Source organism: Gigantopelta aegis, chromosome 1 (assembly GCF_016097555.1).
Source record: "Gigantopelta aegis isolate Gae_Host chromosome 1, Gae_host_genome, whole genome shotgun sequence".
NCBI classification, from domain to species: domain Eukaryota; kingdom Metazoa; phylum Mollusca; class Gastropoda; order Neomphalida; family Peltospiridae; genus Gigantopelta; species Gigantopelta aegis.
In genome coordinates, this window is record NC_054699.1 from 2,013,725 (window position 1) to 2,041,179 (window position 27,455).

A 27,455-nucleotide genomic window follows, 5' to 3' on the forward strand; every position below is an offset into this window, starting at 1 on the left:
AATAATAATAATAATAATGCTCGTTAATCACTATTTCAATAAAATTCCATTCTATAATATTAATGAAATCCCACAGATTATGTGTACACAAATAATATACTGATCAAAAAATAATAAATTAATGTCCGTTAATCACTCCATTAGAAAACTTTGAAGTTCTGTTTTGTAGTGTTAATGATAAATCAATAAAGTGAACATTTCATTTCCAACATTCATAGATTTCTCTAGTCATCATTCAAAACACCTTGAATCGTAAAGCCGCTCAATACATGCTGTCATTACATTTGATTACAGATAATGGCACTTTTCTCAAATGTGTATCGTTTTTCAACACAAAGAAAACATACAATTTCATGGTCAAAAGAATTAGCATGCATTTGGCAAAAACAAACAGTTTAAAAAAAAAAGGCGATTCATTTTGTTGAGACGGATTTTAACAGAGTGCTTTGAAAGTTTAGTTAATATTCTTTTTTCTCTGTCTCTCTCTCTCTCCACATCAAGAGCGGAGTGTTTGAAAAGTCGAATGCCAATAACATGTGATTTCTAATTCTTTAATGTATTCAGAACAAAGTGGTTGGATTACAAAGCGTGAGAAGGAGAGTTGACGTTTCTCCTTGTCTAAGCTAGACCGGATTTTCTGTCCTGGCTTGAGAAATTGTTGTCAAGCTTCAACATTAGATCCATCTTTAAAAAACACAAAAAAAACACACAACAATTTTCTCTAGCCTGACTGACTGGATATCGCTTTGTTTTGCAGTTGTTACATTTTTACTGTTAACTTATACATTACCGGTTAACTCGTGTTTAAATTGCCAATTCTGGACAATTCAATGTTTTTGGTCATCTTGGTGGTTGTAATAGTGCTGTATATGTCACAGCTGGTTTATCAAAGATTGTGGTATGTGCTGTCCTGTCGGGGGGGGGGGGGGGGGGCAGGTGTTTACAAAACATCCCTTGGTGCTAATTGAAAAATGTAGCAAGTTTCCCCTGATGACTAAATGTCAGAATTATCAAGTGGTTAACATTCACCAGCTGACGATTACTTAATCAATGTAGTTTAATGGTGTCATTAAACTAAAAACTCTAAATGCATTTATTGCCGCTATTGCGAAACTCAAACTATGATCAATTATTTTAATTTAGCATGTTTGTATTTGTTTGAAATTATTTGTCATGAAGATCAGGTTCTCAAAACAAGATTAATTTCTTGGGGGAGATGGGTGGGGGGGGGGGGGGGTCTCTTCATAATTAACTCTTTCTATGACTTCTGTTGAGTCCCTTGATGAGTTGGGTTTTTTTTGTTGCTTGTTTGATCTGCTCGTCTCTGTTGACAGATGAATATTAAAGATGCTGTACCATCTAAGAAACCATCGGGTTCATCCATCTGAAGCCCATCTTCACTAAGTACCAGTATGCTCTGGCTGAAGTGTGACAACACTTGGGTTTAAAAACGAAAGCCATCTTGTGATCTTTCACCATGGGTGCATGTATATGGGTTCACTTCCTGGCAAGTTTAGACACAATGTTTTGAATCACAGAGAGATGTGGTGTGGCTTTGATGTAGAACAAAAGTGACATCATTTTGGTTTAAAGGGGGTCTGAGATGCTCACTGAGGTGTTTAAAAGAAAGGAAGGAGACTACAATTCTCTGGCACTCTGGTTAATCAGCAAGCATGTTAGGTGTCTTGACTCACTGACAAGATCAGTTTCCTTCTCTAATGTCTTACATAAGAGCTGAATTTACAAAACGTATTTACCCCATAGTGCTGTGTTACTTTGTTAAACTGCCATGTATAGTGATAATTTACAATAAAATCAGGTGTTTTCACATGTGTACAGATCTTTGTTTGTCCACATTCAATATTTACATATATCTAAAATTTATTTTACAATTTTGTTTACTACAGTGTATGAAGGTCATTTTCAGTGGTGATGTATAAAAGGTCCCTTGCTCCTAATGAAAAAATGTGGAGGGTTTCCTCTCCAAGAATATATATATATATATATAAATTACCAAATGTTTGACATGCGGTAGCTGATTATGAATAAATCGATGTGCTCTAGTGGTGTCGTTAAACAAAACAAACTGTAACTTTTTTTTCAGCCACTTTCCAGACTTTACAAAGTTTCAGTTTGTTTTGAACCCAAAAACTGTTCCTATCCTTTTTTTTCTTTTAAGAACTCCACTCTTTACAGGTATGTTTCAAGACTTCCAAAGTTTTCAGATTTTTCTTTTTATATCTTTATGGTAATTTTAATTCCTGCTTTTAATATAAAAACGACACAATTGTAATGTTTGTCTCCACTTCTTGTTTTACAGGTATCTTTCAAGACTGTTTTATGCATTTTTTTTATCTTCCTGGTAATTTTAATTCCTATATATTTTTTCAAACACAATTTTGATGTCTGTCTCTGCTTCGTGTTTTGCAGAATAAGTCTGACCCAGCGTTTCAGGAAGCGGAGAGGTACAAGGACCGTCGTATCGACCGCGAGCCGGCGCGGAACAGCGCCAAGCCCCCACTACAGCACATACACCGTACACAGTCTGGGTCCTCCAACCTGTCAGCACCAGGCGCTTTAGGTAATCACAGAAACTTTAAAAAAAAAAAAAAATTAAAAACCCAGTTTGGGCCCCCAAAAAACCCCAGTCCAGGCCAAAGTTACAAAGCTTGTTTTTCTTTTATTTCTTTCTTTCTTTCTTTTCTTTCTTTCTTTCTTTCTTTTTTTTATTTATTTATTTCTTTCTTTCTTTCTTTCTTTCTTTTTATTTCTTTTCTTTCTTTTCTTTCTTTCTTTCTTTCTTTCTTTCTTTTATTTATTTCTTTCTTTTATTTCTTTCTTTCTTTTTTTTTTTTTTTTTTTTTTTTTTTTTTTTTCTTTTTCTTTCTTTCTTTCTTTCTTTTATTTATTTCTTTTATTTATTTCTTTCTTTTATTTATTTTCGTGCTTATATCCAATTAAGGTTCAAGCAATCTGTCTTGGGCACACACCTCAGCTATCTGGGTTGTTTGTCCATGACAGTGAGTTAGTTGTTAGTGGTTAGAAGAGGGTGTAGTGGTCTTACACCTACCCATTGAGTCATTAAAACTTGCTCTGGGTGGGAGCCAGTACCGGGCTGCGAACCCTGTACCTACCAGCCGATTGCTTAACCATGACACCACCGAGGCCAGTTGTTTTTCTTAAAAACAGGTGTTTCAGCATTGTAAATATATTCAGTTACAAGTGAACATTTTGTTCAGTACTGCATCGCAATTCACTCTGCAAGTTTCAGAGATTACTACATATTCTAAAACATTAAATACTGGTTGCTAATCGTTTTTAACTTAGCAGTCATCGCTAATCAAAGTTTGCAAAATCAAATTGTCCCTTGTTTAGATTTTATTAAGGTTTAAGCATTGGGGGGGGGGGGGGTTCAGTCACGGGGTGGGACGTAGCCCAGTGGTATAGCGTTAGCTTGATGCGCGGTCGGTCTGTGATTGATCCCCGTCGGTGAACCCATTGGGCTATTTCTCGTTCCAGCCAGTGCTCCACAACTGGTGTAACAAAGGCTGTGGTATGTACTGTCCTGCCTGTGGGATGGTGCATATAAAAGATCCCTTGCTGCTAATCAAAAAGAGTAGCTCATGAACTGGCGACAGCGGGTTTCCTCTCTCGATATCTGTGTGGTCCTTAACCATATGTCTGATGCTATATGACCATAAGTAAAATGTGTTGAGTCTGTCATTAAATAAACCATTTCCTTCCTTCCTTTTTCAGTCACACCCCTCCAGGACAGACATGGGGCTGGGTGGGGTGAGGGTGGGTGTGTTGGCTCAGTTGGTAGGGCACTGACTTGAGGTATTTCAGTTGTAGCACTGAACCTCTTCCAAGTTATTAGTATTAGTAGGACCTTATTTTGGCACACTTAAATTGTTTGGGTTTTTTTTTTGGGGGGGGGTTGTGGGTTTTTTTTAGTATGTACTCTACAACTCCCCCAACAGCTTGTGCATGACGTGCAAACCTCCCTTTCCACCTCTCTTGGCAAATTGACTTCATGGACACCCTCTCATATGCAATACCTTCTAAAGTCTTTTGAGGTGTACGTATATATTAAGTGAGAACATATGCTAGATGGCGAAAACGGTGTCGGGGTCGGTTGAATGGGCCACTAATGAGCACATTAGTGGCTTCTTCCCTGCTCTGCCGGCACCAGTACATCAAACAACAACACAGGAAATTTAATTTAAACACTTAACCACTAATCAGTTGTGCAGTCTTAAGGGTTCTGTGGTGAGACGGAGGCAGGAATTCGGCAATATGATTAGAGCCATACCTGTCTTAAAGGGTAGACAAAACACGTGTAAGAATAAATAATGGCATATCCCACACAGCAAAGATGCCAAAATACTTTTTTTAAATCCATGGGGGGGGTGGGGGGGTGTCAGTATGGTAGCATCTTAAATAGATAAGTTAGGGGAGCAATTAATCACTCCCCTCAGTTTTTGTCATGCGGAGGTGAGACGAGAAGACACTGCCCCCCCCCCACCTCAGAATAATGCATCCACACCCACCCCCACTTGGTGAATTTTATTTTAATTTGGCAAAATAATTTCATGTAATAATTGACATTTTTTAGAACACAACTCGTTGAATTCCGCCATTTTTAAAGTTTAATACACAATTTGGCAAAATGTTTTGCTCACCCAGAGTTATCTCTGAACTGCCCACTCCCCTTACCTCCCACTCACCCCCCAATATCTGTTATATTCCATTGCTTATGCACATACATATCGGGTTGCTCCAAAGTTGATTGCATTGTTAGGGAGAGTGCTAGGAGGGCAGTGTGATTATTATTTTACGTCTTGTTGGTATGCCTCTTATTTTCTCTTCCCAGTGAGTTCTTCGTTTGAATAACTCTTTATTTTGTGCCTGTTGGGTATGTAAAATAAAGCTGTCTCCTATTTACACCCCCACCCACCCTCATTATGATCCTACTCTGGAACAGCTCCTGGTTAAACACTGAGGGGTTTTACCATCCCAACCAGTTCTCCATGGTTGGTATTTCAAAGATTGTGGTATGTGCAGTTCTGTCTTAGCTGAACTGCATATAAAATATCTTTAGCAGCTGATGAGAAAACATGTAGCAGGTTTTCTCTGAAGACTGTCAGAATTTATTAATAAATAATGTTTCTTTAGTGGTGTTATACAAAACAAATTGTGACCACAGCCAGAATTGCCCCACAGATGTTTTGACTAAATTTTCCAAATTGTTAGAAATATTGTGAGCATGGGATGGCATCTAGCTTAAAGCCTTTACAGTGTGTTCATTATAACAGGTTTGATGGTGGGACGTACTTCAGTGGTAAAGCGCTCGCTTGATGCGCTGTCAGTCTGGGATTGATCCCCATCGGGGTGTGCTATTTCTCGTTCCAGCCAATGCACCACGACTGGTATGTGCTACCCTGTCTGGCATGGTGCATATAAAAGATCCTTTGCTACTAATAGAAAAAGGTAGCGGCTTTCCCCTGTAAGACTATATGTCAAAATTACCAAATGTTTGTCATCCAATAGCCAAGCCCTGCAATTAAGAAAATGTCCAAGGCAAAAACACTTGCCATTGAAAAAAAACCTGAATATAGTCCAAGGCAAAAACACTTGCCATTGGAAAAAAACACCTGAATATAGTCCAAGGCAAAAACACTTGCCATTGAAAAAAACCCAGAATATAGTCAAGGCAAAAACACTTGCCATTGAAAAAAACCCCCTGAATATAGTCCAAGGCAAAAACACTTGCCATTGGAAAAAAACCCTGAATATAGTCCAAGGCAAAAACACTTGCCATTGGAAAAAAACCCTGAATATAGTCCAAGGCAGAAACACTTGCCATTGGAAAAAAACCCTGAATATAGTCCAAGGCAAAAACACTTGCCATTGAAAAAAACCCAGAATATAGTCAAGGCAAAAACACTTGCCATTGGAAAAAAACCTGAATATAGTCCAAGGCAAAAACACTTGCCATTGGAAAAAAACCCTGAATATAGTCCAAGGCAAAAAGGTGCCGTGGTTAACTAACAACTCCACGGCATTGCCGATTGCCGTGGGCAACTGTAGGGGTTGAATAGCCGATGATTAATATATCAATGTGCTCAACAAAACAAAACTTTTAACTTTAACCAACCATTTACAAGGTGTTAATTATACGTGTATCTGGTATGATTGCCCTGTGTTTGAGATGATGTTCTATTCGTGTTTTGTTGTTGCAGGTGTGCGGTCTCCACGACACAGCGCCAGCAGCAGCGTGCTGCCCGACTTGCTTCCTCCACACACCCCACCACAGTCGAGATCCCCCCCAACGCCACAGCGGCCCCAGGACAAGACCACGTCAGATGAGGTTAGTCTGGTCACACGTCACATGCACAGTACAGCCGTTTGTAATGTCATGGTATGTGTTGTCCTGCCTGTGGCAGATACCAGTGGTAGAGCATTCATTCGCCTGAGTTGCGGTGGGTAGTAAGATACGGTTAGTCTGGTCATGCGTAACACACACATCACATGCACAGTACAGCATTTTGTAATATCATGGTATGTGCTGTCCTCCCAGTGGTAAAGCATTCATTCTCCTGAGTTGGGTGGTTAGTAAGATGAGGTTAGTCTGGTCATGCGTAACACACGTCACATGCATAGTACAGCCGTTTGTAATGTCATGGTATGTGCTGTCCTCCCAGTGGCAGATACCAGTGGTAGAGCATTCATTCGGCTGAGTTACGGTGGGTAGTAAGATGAGGTTAGTCTGGACATGCGTAACACACATGTCACATGCACAGTACAGCCATTTGTAATGTCATGGTATGTCTTGTCCTCCATGTGGCATGTAACAGTGGTAGAGCATTCATTCATAGCTTTGAGAAAGCAGAAAAGTTTGCCAAATTATGTATTAAGCAGAAAAAATTACATAAACCATTATTTAAAATTATTTTGCCAAATTAAAATAAATAAAATTTGCCTTTTGTTTTTAAAATTCCCAGTTGTCGAGTACCAGAGCTAGCTTTGATAAGGTTAGTCCATTCACAAGCAGCACACTCTGAGACATGGAATGTGCTGTCCTGTTTGTAGGGAAAGTGCATATAAAAGATTCTTTGCTGCTAATTAGAAATAAGTCCTCATTTGTCGTTGGTTGGTGAACTACGCTGATACAAACTCAATTTAAAATTAATTGTCAGTCGTTTCAGAAACCATTTCAATTTTGTTTTTGCACTTTGAGTAAAGGGAAATAACTCTTTTTACTAAATTGGACTAAAAAAAAAAAAATTCTGATTCCTGTAATTTTAACTCCTGTTTTAAATATCTTCATTATAAAAAGAGCTTATTTCATGATTTTTACAGCTTTAAAAAGAAAAGATTTTCATTACAAGTAAATAAAATATTTATGATAACTATTTCAGTAGATGAATTTATGGGATGGGTTGTTGAATCCAGGTAAGTCATCATGGATAGAGTGGTCAATAACCATTTGAAAATATTAAAAGAGAAAAAAAGAAGAAGAAAAAGCCTGAATTTTCTGCACATTTTTATTTGAAATGTGAGGTTACTCATTTATTTTGTTGTGTGAATGACCTTCAACTTGGGATAAACTGCATCTTCATTTATATAAAATAAAACTATATCAAGACCAGGTGTTAATTTCAGCTGCTGTGTTTTCTAAGCATTGATGTTGTGTACATGCATGACAAAACTAATGTTCTGTTTTATGGACAAAATACATACAGTATGGGAGACGTTTTGAGCTCATTGGATATTTTGGTACTTTTTTGTTTTATTTGCATGGATGTGTTTGTTGTGTGGATTTGTGTTTTTATTTTATTTCTGTATTTTAAAGCAATATTTTGTGTTATTAATGGTTTTTTTTGTTTAACGACACCACTGGACCATGTAGATGTATAAATCATCGGCTATTGGATGTCAAACATTTGGTAATTTTGACATATAGTCTTAGAGAAAGGAAACCCACTGCAGTTTTCATTAGTAGCAAGGGATCTTTCATATGTACCATCCCAAAGACAGGATAGCACATACCACAGCCTTTGATACACCAGTCGTGGTGCACTGGCTGTAACGTGAAATAGCCCAATGAGTCCACCAACGGGGATTGATCCCAAACTGATCACGCATTAGGCTAGCACTTTACCCCACTGGGCTACATTTTTGTATTATTATTATTATTATCACTATACTAAAGCTACAGTTGCCTCCCAATCATGTGACATTACATAGGTTTCAGATTTGGTCGGGGGGCACTCTTGGATTGAGTTTCTCTTTTCTTCCTTTCCATCCAGTGCCACACAACTGGTATATCAAAGGCAGTGGTATGTGTTGTCTTGTCTGTGGGAAAGTGCATATTAAAGATCCCGGCCTGCTAATCGAAAAGAGTAGCGCATGAAGTGGCAACAGCAGCTTTCCTACCTTAATATCTGTGTGATCCTTAACCATATGTCCGATGCCATGTAACCATAAATAAAATGTGTTGAGTGCAGCATTAAATAAACCATTTCCTTCCTTCCAATAGCTGATGATTAATTAATCAATTGCTCTAGTAGTGTCGTTAAACAAAACAGATTTTGCTTTGAAATTGTACTATATCACTGGGTTTTTTCCAAATTTTAAAAACCTGTATTAACCAAGTATTTGCCTAGACCTATTCATTTTGACATTGATTCTACATAGACTTGCATGTTTAAAGTGAAATGTTAAACTTATTTGCTTTGAGTATCATAAATCAAGTCTTATAGTACATTCATGTTCAGATTGTCTTTACTTATATAATTATGCCATTCATGTACATGTATAAAGGTTTGTTACGTATTGTGTGAATAGAAACCATTATTATTATTTGTCTGTTTCTAATTGCATGAAATTGTCATTTTTAATCTTGTGAATGTTGGGAGTGGATATTTCTATTAAACCTGCATGTTGCCAAAAAACACAAACACTAAAAAAAACTAAAATTCTGGATTTCAAAAAAAAGAAGAAGAAAAAGTGGTTTTCAACACAAAAAGAGAAAGAGAGAAGAAAAATTTAATTTTCTAAGCATCTTTTCAAAAAACTAAATTACAAGCTATTTCCAAGCCTTACTTTCAAAATACACAGTAGATATCTATATCTATCTACATGTACATGCATGAATTTATTCATTGCAACTTATTTTCATGCTTATATCCAATTAAGGTTTAAGCACGCTTTTCTGGGCACACACACCTTGGCTATTTGGGCTGTCTATGCAGGACACTGGGTTAGTGGTTAGTCCTTAATGAGAGAGAAGTCGGTGTAGTGGTTGTACACCTATACACACAAAGTCGCTAAAACTTGCTTTGGGTGGGAGCCGGTACCGGGCTGCAAACCCAGTACCTACCAGCCTTATGTCGTATGGCTTAACCACAACACTACCAAGTGCAGTCATACATCCATTACAAAAACTATTGATATACATATGATCATCCTCTCAAGTGATGTGGTTGGTGGTTTTCTTCGGCGTTGTTTCGTAGCTGGTTGTAAAGTGAAAGTGCACTGGTGTTGGGTTTTTCCGTGGGCGGGTGAAGGTAGCACATTAACTGTGTCCGCCACTATATTTTTCTAGTATCGACAGGCTGTCAGCAAACAACCGTCGATGCGGCATCAGCGTTCATTCTCGGCGTTTGGTTTCGGCGCCGCCAGCGGAACAACGGTAGACTCGATATCCCAGCAGTCTCGGCGCGGGTCACAGATCAACGTGAATGTGACGCCCTCACAGACGACGGAGACGACGGGAGACACGCCGGAGATTCGCAAATACAAGAAACGATTCGGATCCGACATCTTGTGCGCGGCTTTGTGGGGTAAGATGAGAGAGAGTTGATCATTTTAAAGATGCAATTTGTCAGATGTGTATTGTTTTACTTAAAGGGACATTCCTGAGTTTGCTGCAATTTTTAAGATGTTATCGACTAAAAGAGACTTCTTAATGATTGTAATTACAATATTAGAGGCTGTATATAAAATATGTTTCTGATTGTTCTAATATTTGTACCAAGTTAAATTTCATTTTATTTCCAATCCAGTTTGGGTTTCTTACAGATATTAAGATGATCAGAAACACGTTGAATATACAAACACTGATATTGTAAACAAGAAAATATGTTTAATATGTAAGTTTAATCGTAGAAATATTTTATTAATCGGAAACATTTTACAATGCAGAAAACTCGGGAATGTTCCTTTAACAATATGTTAATCTTGGACTTGGTTCAGTTTTAATAAATTTGCAAGGTTTGGGTGCCAGTGTATATCACTAACTGTCATGATGTAGCAAAATATATGGTGAATACTACATAAGTGGTTATGTTAGATACTATTCAATTCACGAGTTGTTTCAAAACATAATGAGCAAAAGCCAGTTGGATACATTTTTCATCCACAGGTTGTAAGATGTATAGTATCTAAGGGTCATACCCCAAAAGTAGTTTTAAAAGACATTTAAACACCTTTTTCAACTCAAATTTATTTTCAGGGCAGGCACTTGCACAGTTAATTCATACATCATAGGTAGAAATTGGTTTTCGTAGTGTTAATTTCAGTGGTATAGTCAATCAAATACCTGTTAAATCAGTGTGCAGGTCTCCAGTATATGTCTAGATGTTGTAGGTTGACATAAATGTCTCGGTGTTATTTTCAAGTGAGTGTTTAGAAGAACAGTTTGGGTGAGTTTACCTGTTTTTCACTTACACCCAAGTAACTTTGTTTATCCTGCTACCACCGCTTCTGTTCACAGAATATGATGACGGATAAAGCAGTCATATCTGTATAGTAACAGGATATCACTTTTGATGTGACTTATTAGACGTCGCACGCATAGCTACTTTACAAAATTGCTTATTTGACCTCTAGGTCATCGTACAGTGTGGCTGAAATAACAGAAATAATATTTTTGCTTGTTGATTGTTTTGGTCTGCAGGATAAAGATAATAACTAGTTCAGGCTGAATGGGAAATTTCCCATTCTTACCTTCACCGGATAAAGCAGATATCCAACGTCATTAACTAGTCCGTCTCGGGGTAATTTAAAAAATAAAAAAACAGGCTTCGTGATTTTAGCCCTTCATGTACTTGTGTGTGTGTGTGTGTGTATATATATATATATATATATATATATATATATATATATATGTGTGTGTGTATTGTACATTTAAAAATCTCCTATATTATACATATATCTTTGTGTTTCAGGCGTGAACTTGCTGATTGGTACAGAAAATGGTCTCATGTTGTTAGATCGGAGCGGTCAAGGGAAAGGTACAGTTCAACTATGTTTAACTTCTAACTTGTGGGATAGGGCGTAGGTCGGTCGTAGAATGCCAGTGGTGCGATAGGCTATGTGACTGATCACCCTCAACCGGTAGTAGAATGCTTGTGGTACGATAGGTTGTGACTGATCACCCTCAACCAGTTGTAGAATGCTAGTGGTGCGATAGGCTGTGACTGATCACCCTCAACCAGTTGTAGAATGCTAGTTGTGCGATAGGTTGTGACTGATCACCCTCAACCAGTTGTAGAATGCTAGTAGTGCGATAGGCTGTGACTGATCACCCTCAACCAGTTGTATAATGCTAGTAGTGCGATAGGATGTGACTGATCACCCTCAACCAGTTGTAGAATGCTAGTAGTGCGATAGTTTGTGACTGATCACCCTCAACGGGTCGTAGAAAGCTTGTGGTACGATAGGCTGTGACTGATCACTCTCAACCAGTTGTAGAATGCTAGTGGTGCGATAGGCTGTGACTGATCACCCTCAACCAGTTGTAGAATGCTAGTCGTGCGATAGTTGTAGAATGCTAGTGGTGCGATAGGTTGTGACTGATCACCCTCAACCAGTTGTAGAATGCTAGTGGTGCGATAGGTTGTGACTGATCACCCTCAACGGGTCGTAGAATGCTTGTGGTACGATAGGCTGTGACTGATCACCCTCAACCAGTTGTAGAATGCTAGTGGTGTGATAGGCTGTGACTGATCACCCTCAACCAGTTGTAGAATGCTAGTAGTGCGATAGGCTGTGACTGATCACCCTCAACGGGTCGTAGAATGCTTGTGGTACGATAGGCTATGTGACTGATCACCCTCAACCAATCTATAGTCCGTCCAATCCTCCTACAAAAATGTTTTTTGTTATTAATTTCAGTTTGGTTTGACATAAGAAGAAAAGTAAAAGTGTTTTGGAAATAACCCAAAAAAATACTATTTTTGTGTGCAAGGTACAAAACATTCAGCTGAGAAATAAAAAAAACTTGTAGTCCGTTCCATAGTATGAAAAAGGGTATTCCCTGTGGGACGGACTATCAGTTTCATTCTATCCCAAATTGGCTCACTGTGTTGTTTGTGTTTCAGTGTACACGCTGATCTCGCGGCGGAGGTTCCAGCAGATGGAGGTGCTGGAGGGTCAGAACATCCTGGTGACGATCTCCGGCAAGAAGAGCAAGATCCGAGTCTACTACCTGTCCTGGCTGAAGAGCAAGATCTTGAAGAACGAAGGCGTACGTCTTCGCTTTATTACAGTGTGGCTCGCACGTTGTCAGGGGATTGGGCAGGTCTAGGGCTCGAAACAGGAAGTAAAATATGGCCGCCTGTTCAAGCTAAAATAAATATGGCCTGCTAAAAAACAAATATGGCTAGCCAGAAATAAGACTGCACGGAATAAATGGAGGTTTTGGGACAGTGTGTGGAAAATTAGGACCTCTCAGGGGCCTAGCTTGGGATTTCAGGTGGTAAACAGACTGTTTCGGCAATGGAATAAAACACTATTTCCTTAAAGCATACACGCATTTACATTATATATTTTAATTTAAAAAAAATATTTGCAATCTCTGATGGTACACAGCTGCGTACCTTAGTGTATGGAAGCTAGGCCCCAGCCTCTGTATTAGAGTATTATACAATTAAAATATAACAAACACAGAAGGTGAGATGATCAATACATACATCTGTCTCTTGAAAAATAACCTGTGGTTTTATTTTTTTAATTTAGCAGGTGAATTTTTATTTCACGTCTTTGGTCTAAAAAATGGACTGCTTTTCACTAGACCACAATTTCGAGCCCTGAGTTTAGTATAACGGTCGTTAAAGTTGGTCAAGTGTAGTCATGAAGTGACTCGGGTCTGTAATAACGTATTGAGACTTTAATGTAATGGCAATGCCTACAATTTGCATGCATATGACTTCATTGAAAATTTGAATCATTACTGTAAAATTGTATATGCTTAGGCCCTTATCCATCTGTGAAATAACAGACTTCATTTCAGTTATTTGCTTTATGTTTTTTCAGAATGACAAGAAAAATGGATGGGTGAATGTTGGTGAATTGGAGGGCTGTGTGCATTTTAAAATAGGTGAGTAAACTCTAAATATCTTTTAATACAGTATTTTTATTGCATTTTAAAATAGGTGAGTAAACTCTAAATATCTTTTAATACAGTATTTTTATTGCATTTTAAAATAGGTGAGTAAACTCTAAATATCTTTTAATACAGTATTTTTATTGCATTTTATTTCTTTGAAAACTGAAGCTTGCCAGATAATGTCCTCTTTTTTTATTGGTGATTTTTTTTAGATTTGTTTTTTCAAGCAGTGTGTCACTTTATGGTCCAATTTGGATCGTTTCCTTTAGATTTGTTTTTTCAAGCAGTGTGTCACTTTATGGTCCAATTTGGATGGTTTTCTTTAGATTTGTTTTTTCAAGCAGTGTGTCACTTTATGGTCCAATTTGGATGGTTTTCTTTAGATTTGTTTTTTCAAGCAGTGTGTCACTTTATGGTCCAATTTGGATGGTTTCCTTTAGATTTGTTTTTTCAAGCAGTGTGTCACTTTATGGTCCAATTTGGATGGTTTTCTTTAGATTTGTTTTTTCAAGCAGTGTGTCACTTTATGGTCCAATTTGGATGGTTTCCTTTAGATTTGTTTTTTCAAGCAGTGTGTCACTTTATGGTCCAATTTGGATGGTTTTCTTCAGATTTGTTTTTTCAAGCAGTGTGTCACTTTTTGTTCAGTTTGGATGTTTAGATATTTTTATAATGTATATTGCCAACACATAAGGTTGTAATTAAAAAAGAAACTGACTTTGTGGTAATCTGACATCAATGCGCTAGAGGATTGATCAGCCAATATTTTAATGTATTTATTTATTTTTATTTATTTTTTGGAAATTAAAAATAAAAAAGAGAAATTATGTCTTTCAGTTCATCAGCATTACTGTCATAATCTAGTCAGTGTACCACAACTGGTATATCAAAGGCCATGGCATGTACTATCCTGTCTGTGGGATGGTGCATATAAAAGATTCCTTGCTACTAATGGAAAAATGTCCCAGGTTTCCTCTCTTAAGACTTATATGTCAGAATAATCAAATGTTTGACATCCAAATGCCGATTAATAATTAATGTGCTCTAGTGGTGTCGTTAAACAAAACAAACTTACTATCATAAAATGTCTTCTGCATATTCCTCCTAGAGTTACGGCCCTTTCCAAGTTTGTGATAAACTGTTCTTTCAATGAGAATCTGTATCACATAGAATTTGTTTTTTAAATGTTGTGTTTGTGTTGAAATGTTCTGTTTTGATTTGTTTTCAGTGAAGTACGAAAGAATCAAGTTTCTGGTGATAGCGTTACAAGACAGTATTGAGATCTATGCATGGGCTCCCAAACCCTACCACAAGTTCATGGCCTTCAAGGTAGGTTTCTTCCTCACTCCCTCCCTCCCCCCTCCCCATTGTTCAGACAGCAGGGTGGTATAGTTTGGTGATAGAGGGCTTGTGTGATTGGATGTAGGAATATTTTCCTGCTTCACGGACGAACCCAGTATTTTTGTCCTGCTCTACAAATTTGGAAGTTGATACATTTTTGCAGCCGTGTATTTCTGATGGTTTTGGGTGGGGTTACACCAACAGGATGAAGTCATTACAGAGTGGAGGGGAAAACATATAATCTGACCATAAAAGAAATAAACTAGACGTTACAAGTTTATTTTTCTCCCTATAGAAGACCATTGTTGATGAACAGTCAAGGATTAACGTAGGGTTTACAACCTTCACAACTTTCCTGGCTGTACTCCAGTAGCTGTTATTTAATGTTTTAGCCATATGTTAAGTTTTTGTCTGGCCTCGACAAAGTTAAATTGTTTTTAATGTAATATTTTTTTAATTATTAGTATTTAACATAAATTGAAATGAACATGAGTGATATCAAATCAGTATATGGTAGATGAGACATTTAATTCTAAAGAATATTTGTGCAATTGGGGTTTTTTCTTTTTTGTAACTATTTGTTTAATGTTTGTGTGTTTTGTGTGTGTTATTTCAGTCTTTTCCCGAGCTGGCTCACAAACCGCTACTAGTTGATCTCACGGTAGAAGAAGGACTGAGGTTAAAGGTCATCTACGGCTCTAATATGGGATTTCACGCCATTGACCTCGACACGTCATCAAACTTCGATTTATACATTCCTTCACATGTAAGTATTTCAGTTCATCATCATGTACTTGGCTGTCAAATAACTGGTTTTTCTAAATGTGCTTGGGGGGGGGGGGGGGGGGTCACACATGTAAAACAAATTGACATTTTTACAATAATAGTACAGGATATGTGGTAATTTTTGATGCAACAGCTACTATGCTTTCGTCTCTGAATTAGACAAATGTTTTCTATTAAAGCACTATTCCCGAAGTCGCGTAATAAACAAGGAGGAGGTAACTCCAATTTTGGTGGACTTGTTTTCTTGTTTGGTGTTTGTTTTTTGTGGGGGTTTTCCTGGTGGGTGGGTTGACTTAAACATTTAAATAGTAATGTATTGTGGTTTTTGGGTAGTGAGTATCTGATTTTGTTAAAGTTGAAGTGGATTCTTTTCAAAAATATTCTTACTGATTTTAATGGAGTGGGTATCACATTCATATATGGAGACTGTTTGGAAATGTTTCATTTGATTATTCCTGGGGTATTTATGGGTTGTTGTTTTTTCCATTTATTTAATTTCATTTCAACTTATTTTTGCGCTTATATCCAATTAAGGTTCAAGTACACTGTCCCGGGCACACACCTCAGCTATCTGGGCTGTCTGTCCAGGACAGTGGGTTAGTGAGAGAGAAGAGGGTCTTAGTGGTCTTACATCTACCCATGGAGTCGTTAAAACTTGCTCTGGGTGGGAACCGGTACCGGCCTGCGAACCCAGTACCTACCAGCCTGTAATCCAATGGCTTAACTATGACACCACCGTATTTCTTAAATACCTTTTCTCTACTACCATTCTCTCCCCCCCCCCCCCCCCCTTGAAAAAAAACATCATGATTTTATTTGGAACAACCCCTCACACAGCTTTTTTTAATATTAGCTTTACAGTTATCAATAATTAAATTATTCTACAGCTTTGCTTATCAGTAGTAGTGGCTAATTTAGCTTGTTTCTCTTCGCCATGATGTAGTGTGTAGCCTGTTAAAACTAACACCTCACTCAGCACCTTTTTATTGCAGTGTTAAACGGCTTTAAATGATGAGTCATAATCTGTAGTTCACGCTTTGTGGATTTATGGGGGGGGGGGGGAACCTACTTATTTATACCATTTTATTAGTAACCGGTGTTGATTACAACTACACCACTAGAGCACACTGATTTATTAATCATCGGCTATTGGATTTCAAATATTTATTAATTCTGACAGATAGTCTTCAGAGGAAGTCGCCGTCATCGGTAATATGACGTCATCACGATTAGCACAGATTAGTTTGACGTCACGCATTTTAAACAAATCTTTGAAAATGTTACGCTCAGGTACACGGGTCTTGTTGGCTTGTAAGCAAATGGCCCATCCATAACAACACATTACCTAGAGACCTTGCAAATTTGCATACCATTATTAACCAGGTTAATAAAGTAAATTAACACATGGGTTTATGACATGGATATCATGGGTAAGTTATACGATAAAGTTTTTTTTAAATCTGTTTCACCCACATGTACATTGTGTATATTTTGTTTGTGCTGTTCTATTTTAACGTGTATTTAAATAAATTTCACCAAGATGTACATTGTGGATATTTGTGCGTGCTTTGTTCTATTTTAACGTTCATCAATATAAATTTCACCTAGATATACATTGTGGATATTTGTTCATGCTGTTCTATTTTAACGTGTATTTAAATAAATTTCACCTAGATGTACATTGTTGATATTTGTGCGTGCTTTGTTCTATTTTAATGTTGTGCCCTTGTTTTCTGTATAGTTACACGTGGATGACGGCACTTCCACTCTGCGCAGTGGTAGTGTCGCCTTCTATGTTAACCAGGTAAACGTTTTCACACCTCTACGCCCGCTTCACGCGCTTGAAGCAGTTGTCCGTTCATGCGGAAGCAAACTTTTGTTGTTGTTTTTTTGTTAAGACTTGTGTCAAAGTTCACCAACTCGGGAGATTAATTGATTGTTAAGGCTTGTCAAAGGTCACCAACTCGGGAGATTAATTGATTGTTTAATAACAATTTTCCCCATTTCTCTGCCAATGTAACATGTTTCCAGCTAATTAAGTTTTTTAAATTAAAATTTAACAATTAAAATTATATATTTATTGCATTTTCTTAGAATATCAACATGTTTCTTTGTCATCCAAATGTTTGTAGGCACTTATACTGTATTTTGTAATTCCTAATTTATGTAGAAATTTAAAAGGAGATAAATAGAGCTTGTGCTATTAGATATTTAAAAACTGATGTTTTTAAATTGGTATTTATAATAATTTTAGTTGCTAAAACGGCTATGTTAGCCAGAAACACGTAACGGTGTCCTATTGTACAGTGTAGGAATCTACGGATTAAGTTAGGCTCTGTAATTAATCTGTATCAAACATGTTGCTGTAACCAGCTGACTCCGATGTTACATGATGACATGGCCAGTGGTCAGATCATTCTTTCATGCCTACATGTAGTTTAATCATTTGAGATTGTTGAATAAAAAAAAAAAACCAAGAACACATTGTGCAAATAATCAAAATATTATCAGTAGTATTCAAAAAGGTTGTGTTTTTTTCTTTAATTTTTTTAACATTTAACTTAAATATTGATGTTATTACATAAAAGCCTTTAGCCTATGCTATTAAACTGGCTGGTTTAGTTGTAACTTTTTTCAAAGATTGTCTAATTATATTCTTTAATTTTTGTTAGAACATTGTTAACTTAAAGGCATACTGTCACAGATTTAAGGACGTTATTTTTCTAAAAATAGATAATAAATCAAAATTACATTAATTTTTGCAGACCAAATCTAGCTATTGCATCACTTTTAACTACACCATTATGGAGTGAAATCCATGTCAACCCTCTCAGCGATGTTAGTTTTTGAATTATGGACCATTGCCGTAATTCAATTATTTTTACAAAATATCATTAATAAGAGGAGTATGGTGATTACATAGATGGTTGAATAAAGTACATTTAGGGACAAATCAAATATATATATTTTCAGGTAATACTTTGCTAGGCCATGTAATAGGTCAGTGGTCTGTGACAATATGCCTTTAATAGACTGATATTTTAGGGCAAAATGGTGAACTTTGACCCAGTCTCTTTTTTTTAATTGGTGCTCTCTAGAGAGTTTGACTGAATTTATGAATGGCAATCATCATGCATTTATTTTCAATCTTAAACACGGACAAAATGTGATGTGTGCACATGACTGAAGACTTGAGTTAATCATGAATTATTAAATATACAAGCTGTTTAGGGACTTTAAACATTACCAAGGCTATAATAAAATAATTCCTACATTTTCATCTCTGTCCGCCCTGAGGCTCATCCCCGGGGTCAGTGGCCAAACAATACATATATATATATTTGTCCTTATATATGCTGCTTGATGAGCGATATTTCCAGTGTTCTGAAAATGTAAAATAAAAAGTAAAATTTCTCCCCTACTCTGTTGTTGGAAAAAAAAATTGGGATGAACATCCAGCATTTATTTTATTATTGCCCTTAGTAAGGGATAAAAACCTTTATAAATTTGGCAATCATAAATTATAGTAGTAAAAAATGTACCTAAAATTGAAGAAAGTTTTAAGTAAAATTAAATTGAAAAAAAATCACTTGTTTTATTAAAAGAATAAAATGAAATGTTTGTTTATTGCCAATTTCTATAGAGAGCCGTTTTCAATATATAGCATGTTTTAGTTCAGTTTTGCTCTCTTTTTTTTTTTCCTCTCTTTTTTTTTTTTTTTCATTCTTCATGATTGTTATATATTCTTTTTTGTTTACCAGGGCATGGTCTGACATTTACGGTTTTTATTGCCACATTATTATCATTTTTAATTGTTATATTTTAATATTTGAGATTTTACATATTTTGGCCTCTTCATTTTAGAAAAATGGATGCATGTTTTGTTGAAGTTAAAAAAAAAAAATAAGAAGAAAGATTAACTAGAGCAAATATTTTTTGTAAACTTTTAGCAAAACTTGTTATAGTTTGTAACTATTGTGAAATATATATGTATCAACTGGAGCATTTGTCGCTTGAAAACATCATTCAGTATATATCGCATTTTCAGAAGAAAACAATTTAATCTATTTTGAATCTTGGATATTTCTTGTTCTTTATATATATATATATATATATATATATATATATATATATATATATATATATATATATATATATGGTCATAGTCTTAAATTATGATTTTAATCTTATATGGGTTTAAAAAAAAAAACATTGCACATATATATCTATAGATATATATAAAAGAGAATAAAAGTATAAAACATTAACTTTCTGCAGCCATGAATCTGACTCAAAATAAAACTTCTGTAATGTTTTTAACCTGTCAGCAGTTGTCTCCCTTTATTAATGCATTTTGAATTTTGTGCATAAATACCCAGTTTCAATTTATTTTCTAGATTTTGCTATTAAACTTGTTTTGGGAATGTGATACGTAATCTTTATGGGTTTGATAAAAATCCAATTTATGAAATTTAGAATGAGAAAACATTACTGAAATAAGACAAAACAATATTTGTTACAAAGAAGTATTGAGAAAATATATATATTATCATCTAAATACTGTACATACAATTTCTTCTTGTAAATAATCATTTTGAATGATTAGGTCAATTTCACACTTTAAGCCATTTAATGCTGATGTATTGTGTTTACAATAATTGTCTTCCTTTAATTATTCTGGCAAGCATATTTTCATTGTTCACTTCACAGCTGTTTCACTAATATTTTTCTACTTTTTTTTATTAGTTATATTGTACTACATACAAAGTTGAATTCACTTGAAATTAAAACTTTGGCAATATATTTTTAATGGGTCTTTCATCATAGCGCCTGGACTATACGTTAATAGGTTTGTATTATGTGGTATTCTGTATACGAGTTATGAGACTCAGTACTTATTTTGGTGTCAGTTTTCGACTCATGATGTATATGTAGATGGCTCTTTTATTTATTTTTTATTTTTGTTTTTTTAATGCAGAGTCAAGGTCCAATCAGCCCACACACGATAGTTATTCTGCCAAACACAAATGGTCTGCAGCTGTTGCTATGTTACGACAGTAAGTACAAACTATATAATCAGTCCTTAGAAACAGGGTTTTTAGCCTTTGGTGCTAAACTAATTTATTAATCCACTACTAGTCCAGAGGAGCTTGACTGTGGACCCAACCCGTCCCAGACATCTCCGTATAAGAGGACCATGACTGGACCCAACCCGTCCCAGACATCTCCGTATAAGAGGAGCTTGACTTTGGACCCAACCCGTCCCAGACATCTCCGTATAAGAGGAGCTTGACTGTGGACCCAACCCGTCCCAGACATCTCCGTATAAGAAGAACTTGACTGTGGACCCAACCCGTCCCAGACATCTCCGTATAAGAAGAACTTGACTGTGGACCCAACCCGTCCCAGACATCTCTGTATAAGAGGACCATGACTGTGGACCCAACCCGTCCCAGACATCTCCGTATAAGAGGACCATGACTGTGGACCCAACCCGTCCCAGACATCTCCGTATAAGAGGAGCATGACTTTGGACCCAACCCGTCCCAGACATCTCCGTATAAGAGGAGCTTGACTTTGGACCCAACCCGTCCCAGACATCTCCGTATAAGAGGAGCTTGACTGTGGACCCAACCCGTCCCAGACATCTCCGTATAAGAGGACCATGACTGTGGACCCAACCCGTCCCAGACATCTCCGTATAAGAGGAGCTTGACTTTGGACCCAACCCGTCCCAGACATCTCCGTATAAGAGGACCATGACTGTGGACCCAACCCGTCCCAGACATCTCCGTATAAGAGGAGCTTGACTTTGGACCCAACCCGTCCCAGACATCTCCGTATAAGAGGAGCTTGACTGTGGACCCAACCCGTCCCAGACATCTCCTTATAAGAGGACCATGACTGTGGACCCAACCCGTCCCAGACATCTCCGTATAAGAGGAGCTTGACTGTGGACCCAACCCGTCCCAGACATCTCCGTATAAGAGGAGCTTGACTGTGGACCCAACCCGTCCCAGACATCTCCGTATAAGAGGACCATGACTGTGGACCCAACCTGTCCCAGACATCTCCGTATAAGAAGAACTTGACTGTGGACCCAACCCGTCCCAGACATCTCTGTATAAGAGGACCATGACTGGACCCAACCGGTCCAAGACATCTCCGTATAAGAGGAGCTTGACTGTGGACCCAACCCGTCCCAGACATCTCCGTATAAGAGGAGCTTGACTGTGGACCCAACCCGTCCCAGACATCTCCGTATAAGAGGAGCCATCACTCGCCTTCACAGGCCTTAAGATTTCACGGAAACAATCGTTTACGGTACCATGTTGGTAGCGTGTCTGTCAAATCATGAAACCAAAATGATTATTATATCGAGTATGACTAATCATCAGAATCTAAAACCAGTTTCCAATGGGTTCCCATGATCACAAAGCATGGAACCCAAAACGTGTTTACCATGAAATTTGAAATCCTATGGCCTGCTTTGACTGGTTCAAGGAGAGTCATTTTTAGCTCTCTTTAGAATGTGATTTAAAAAAAAAAAAAAAAAAATCTTCTTCTTTCTTTCTTCTTCCGTCGTACACTCATACAGGGACCGCCAGTGGCTTGTACAAAAGTTGCTGTATTCCGTAGGTTCTCCAAGGGGCCAAAGAATCTTTTTAAATTTAAAATACTACAGAAGGATTAAATATCAATGCTTAATATGGTAATATTTTAATCCCTGGTCACTGAGGTTTTTGTTGGGGGTTTTTACTTCAAGGTATGGTCTGCTATCCCGATTAGCTAGGTATGCTGTTAATTAGGCAGGCTGTCCAGTAGGTGTGCATTGAAGGGTTGAGAGTTGTGTAATTTTTGAGCCCTGATTGTCTTATTTCAGACGAGGGTGTGTACGTGGACACGAATGGGAAGATCACGAAGAACGTGGTGCTACAGTGGGGAGAGCTGCCCACCTCCGTTGGTAAGTCGGGTTTACACCCTTTTGGGGGGCTCGGTGGGGGACATAGTCCACTCATAAAGCACTCGCTTGATGCACGGTCAGTCTATCCCCACTAGTGGGCTCATTGGTCTATATCTCGTTCCAGCCAGTGCACCATGACTGATATGTATATCAAAGGGTGTGGTATGTGCTATCCTGTCTATGGAGTGGTGTATATGAAATACCCCTTGCTACAAGATTTCTGTAAGTATTTGTCTGGGGGACTAGCGAAAACGTCTGCTTATTTCTATTGCTGGTTATGTCAGTATTTAGTCAGTAGAAAGAAAAATAGAAAACCTGTTTCAGTCACATAGACTATTACCAAAAATTAGGAAAGAATCGGTACATACAAAGCTTTTGATTTGGAGCACTGGATCGTAGTGTGTGTCTTATTGTCAGTGTGAATGGAGCACTGGATCGTGGTGTGTGTTTTATTGTCAGTGTGAGTGGAGCACTGGATCGTGGTGTGTGTCTTATTGTCAGTGTGAATGGAGCACTGGATCGTGGTGTGTGTTCTATTGTCAGTGTGAGTGGAGCACTGGATCGTGGTGTGTGTCAGTGTGAGTGGAGCACTGGATCGTGCTATGTGTCAGTGTGAGTGGAGCACTGGATCGTGCTATGTGTCAGTGTGAGTGGAGCACTGGATCGTGCTATGTGTCAGTGTGAGTGGAGCACTCGATCGTGGTGTGTGTTCTATTGTCAGTGTGAGTGGAGCACTGGATCGTGGTGTGTGTTGTGAATGGAGCTATTGTCAGTGTGAGTGGAGCACTGGATCGTGGATCGTGGTGTGTTCTATTGTCAGTGTGAGTGGAGCACTGGATCGTGGTGTGTGTTCTATTGTCAGTGTGAGTGGAGCACTGGATCGTGGTATGTGTTTTATTGTCAGTGTGAATGGAGCACTGGATCGTGCTATGTGTCAGTGTGTGAGTGGAGTGCACTGGATCGTGGTGTGTGTTCTATTGTCAGTGTGAGTGGAGGGAGCACTGTGATCGTGGATATGTGTGTTCTATTGTCAGTGTGAATGCACTGGATCGTGGTGTGTGTTCTATTGTCAGTGTGAATGGAGCACTGGATCGTGCTATGTGTCAGTGTGAGTGGAGCACTGGATCGTGGTGTGTGTTCTATTGTCAGTGTGAGTGGAGCACTGGATCGTGGTGTGTGTTCTATTGTCAGTGTGAGTGGAGCACTGGATCGTGGTGTGTGTTCTATTGTCAGTGTGAGTGGAGCACTGGATCGTGGTGTGTGTTCTATTGTCAGTGTGAATGGAGCACTGGATCGTGGTGTGTGTTCTATTGTCAGTGTGAATGGAGCACTGGTTCGTGCTTATGTGTCAGTGTGAATGGAGCACTGGATCGTGGTGTGTGTTCTATTGTCAGTGTGAATGGAGCACTGGATCGTGGTGTGTGTTCTATTGTCAGTGTGAATGGAGCACTGGATCGTGGTGTGTGTTCTATTGTCAGTGTGAGTGGAGCACTGGATCGTGGTGTGTGTTCTATTGTCAGTGTGAGTGGAGCACTGGATCGTGGTGTGTGTTCTATTGTCAGTGTGAGTGGAGCACTGGATCGTGGTGTGTGTTCTATTGTCAGTGTGAGTGGAGCACTGGATCGTGGTGTGTGTTCTATTGTCAGTGTGAGTGGAGCACTGGATCGTGGTGTCTGTTCTATTGTCAGTGTGAATGGAGCACTGGATCGTGGTATGTGTTTTATTGTCAGTGTGAGTGGAGCACTGGATCGTGGTGTGTGTTCTATTGTCAGTGTGAGTGGAGCACTGGATCGTGGTGTGTGTTCTATTGTCAGTGTGAGTGGAGCACTGGATCGTGGTGTGTGTTCTATTGTCAGTGTGAATGGAGCACTGGATCGTGGTGTGTGTTCTATTGTCAGTGTGAGTGGAGCACTGGATCGTGGTGTGTGTTCTATTGTCAGTGTGAGTGGAGCACTGGATCGTGGTGTGTGTTCTATTGTCAGTGTGAGTGGAGCACTGGATCGTGGTGTGTGTTCTATTGTCAGTGTGAGTGGAGCACTGGATCGTGGTGTGTGTTCTATTGTCAGTGTGAGTGGAGCACTGGATCGTGCTATGTGTCAGTGTGAGTGGAGCACTCGATCGTGGTGTGTGTTCTATTGTCAGTGTGAGTGGAGCACTGGATCGTGCTATGTGTCAGTGTGAATGGAGCATCGTGGTGTGTGTTCGTGTGTGAGTGGAGCACTGGATCGTGCTATTGTCAGTGTGAGTGGAGCACTGGATCGTGGTCAGTGTGAGTGGAGCACTGGATCGTGTATGTATCAGTGTGAGTGGAGCACTGGATCGTGGTGTGTGTTCTAGTGTGAGTGGAGCACTGGATGCTATGTATCAGTGTGAGTGGAGCACTGGATCGTGGTATGTGTTGTGAGTGGAGCACTGGATCGTGCTATGTGTCAGTGTGAGTGGAGCACTGGATCGTGGTGTGTGTTCTATTGTCAGTGTGAGTGGAGCACTGGATCGTGGTGTGTGTTCTATTGTCAGTGTGAATGGAGCACTGGATCGTGGTATGTGTTCTATTGTCAGTGTGAGTGGAGCACTCGATCGTGGTGTGTGTTCTATTGTCAGTGTGAGTGGAGCACTGGATCGTGGTGTGTGTTCTATTGTCAGTGTGAGTGGAGCACTGGATCGTGCTATGTGTCAGTGTGAATGGAGCACTGGATCGTGGTGTGTGTTCTATTGTCAGTGTGAGTGGAGCACTGGATCGTGCTATGTGTCAGTGTGAATGGAGCACTGGATCGTGGTGTGTGTTCTATTGTCAGTGTGAGTGGAGCACTGGATCGTGCTATGTGTTCTATTGTCAGTGTGAGTGGAGCACTGGATCGTGCTGTGTATCAGTGTGAGTGGAGCACTGGATCGTGCTATGTGTCAGTGTGAGTGGAGCACTGGATCGTGCTATGTGTCAGTGTGAGTGGAGCACTGGATCGTGCTATGTATCAGTGTGAGTGGAGCACTGGATCGTGCTATGTATCAGTGTGAGTGGAGCACTGGATCGTGTGAGTGGAGCACTGGATCGTGCTATGTATCAGTGTGAGTGGAGCACTGGATCGTGCTATGTGTCAGTGTGAGTGGAGCACTGGATCGTGCTATGTATCAGTGTGAGTGGAGCACTGGATCGTGCTATGTATCAGTGTGAGTGGAGCACTGGATCGTGCTATGTATCAGTGTGAGTGGAGCACTGGATCGTGGTGTGTGTTCTATTGTCAGTGTGAGTGGAGCACTGGATCGTGCTATGTATCAGTGTGAGTGGAGCACTGGATCGTGGTGTGTGTTCTATTGTCAGTGTGAGTGGAGCACTGGATCGTGCTATGTATCAGTGTGAGTGGAGCACTGGATCGTGGTGTGTGTTCTATTGTCAGTGTGAGTGGAGCACTGGATCGTGCTATGTTCTATCAGTGTGAGTGGAGCACTGGATCGTGGTGTGTGTTCAGTGTGAGTGGAGCACTGGATCGTGGTGTGTGTGTTGTATTGTCAGTGTGAGTGGAGCACTGGATCGTGGTGTGTGTTCTATTGTCAGTGTGAGTGGAGCACTGGATCGTGGTGTGTGTTCTATTGTCAGTGTGAGTGGAGCACTGGATCGTGGTGTGTGTTCTATTGTCAGTGTGAGTGGAGCACTGGATCGTGCTATGTATCAGTGTGAGTGGAGCACTGGATCGTGGTATGTGTTCTATTGTCAGTGTGAGTGGAGCACTGGATCGTGGTGTGTGTTCTATTGTCAGTGTGAGTGGAGCACTGGATCGTGGTGTGTGTTCTATTGTCAGTGTGAGTGGAGCACTGGATCGTGCTATGTGTCAGTGTGAATGGAGCACTGGATCGTGGTGTGTGTTCTATTGTCAGTGTGAGTGGAGCACTGGATCGTGCTATGTGTTCTATTGTCAGTGTGAGTGGAGCACTGGATCGTGCTATGTATCAGTGTGAGTGGAGCACTGGATCGTGGTGTGTGTTCTATTGTCAGTGTGAGTGGAGCACTGGATCGTGCTATGTGTCAGTGTGAGTGGAGCACTGGATCGTGGTGTGTGTTCTATTGTCAGTGTGAGTGGAGCACTGGATCGTGCTATGTATCAGTGTGAGTGGAGCACTGGATCGTGGTGTGTGTTCTATTGTCAGTGTGAGTGGAGCACTGGATCGTGCTATGTATCAGTGTGAGTGGAGCACTGGATCGTGGTGTGTGTTCTATTGTCAGTGTGAGTGGAGCACTGGATCGTGCTATGTGTCAGTGTGAGTGGAGCACTGGATCGTGGTGTGTGTTCTATTGTCAGTGTGAGTGGAGCACTGGATCGTGCTATGTATCAGTGTGAGTGGAGCACTGGATCGTGGTGTGTGTTCTATTGTCAGTGTGAGTGGAGCACTGGATCGTGCTATGTGTCAGTGTGAATGGAGCACTGGATCGTGGTGTGTGTTCTATTGTCAGTGTGAGTGGAGCACTGGATCGTGGTATGTGTTCTATTGTCAGTGTGAGTGGAGCACTGGATCGTGCTATGTATCAGTGTGAGTGGAGCACTGGATCGTGGTATGTATCAGTGTGAGTGGAGCACTGGATCGTGCTATGTATCAGTGTGAGTGGAGCACTGGATCGTGCTATGTATCAGTGTGAGTGGAGCACTGGATCGTGCTATGTGTCAGTGTGAATGGAGCACTGGATCGTGGTGTGTGTTCTATTGTCAGTGTGAGTGGAGCACTGGATCGTGCTATGTGTCAGTGTGAATGGAGCACTGGATCGTGGTGTGTGTTCTATTGTCAGTGTGAGTGGAGCACTGGATCGTGGTGTGTGTTCTATTGTCAGTGTGAGTGGAGCACTGGATCGTGGTGTGTGTTCTATTGTCAGTGTGAGTGGAGCACTGGATCGTGGTGTGTGTTCTATTGTCAGTGTGAGTGGAGCACTGGATCGTGCTATGTATCAGTGTGAGTGGAGCACTGGATCGTGCTATGTATCAG

General features: G+C 39.4%; 1 protein-coding gene across 5 annotated transcripts in view; it reads left to right on the forward strand.

Moving 5' to 3' along the window:
• The window catches only part of LOC121369061 (misshapen-like kinase 1), a 170,078-nt gene that overhangs the window by 127,935 nt on the left and 14,688 nt on the right, over positions 1-27,455 (forward strand). For 2 of the 5 annotated variants that reach the window (XM_041493909.1, XM_041493893.1), the window contains 11 exons: positions 2,431-2,581; positions 6,243-6,370; positions 9,611-9,848; positions 11,235-11,300; positions 12,390-12,535; positions 13,324-13,387; positions 14,625-14,725; positions 15,354-15,503; positions 17,265-17,327; positions 20,502-20,580; positions 22,407-22,487. In XM_041493909.1, coding sequence (XP_041349843.1) covers positions 2,431-2,581; positions 6,243-6,370; positions 9,611-9,848; positions 11,235-11,300; positions 12,390-12,535; positions 13,324-13,387; positions 14,625-14,725; positions 15,354-15,503; positions 17,265-17,327; positions 20,502-20,580; positions 22,407-22,487 — 1,267 coding nt within the window. The remainder of the gene's footprint in view (positions 1-2,430; positions 2,582-6,242; positions 6,371-9,610; positions 9,849-11,234; positions 11,301-12,389; positions 12,536-13,323; positions 13,388-14,624; positions 14,726-15,353; positions 15,504-17,264; positions 17,328-20,501; positions 20,581-22,406; positions 22,488-27,455) is intronic. The other 3 variants (XR_005957556.1, XM_041493900.1, XM_041493917.1) reach the window with 3 other exon arrangements.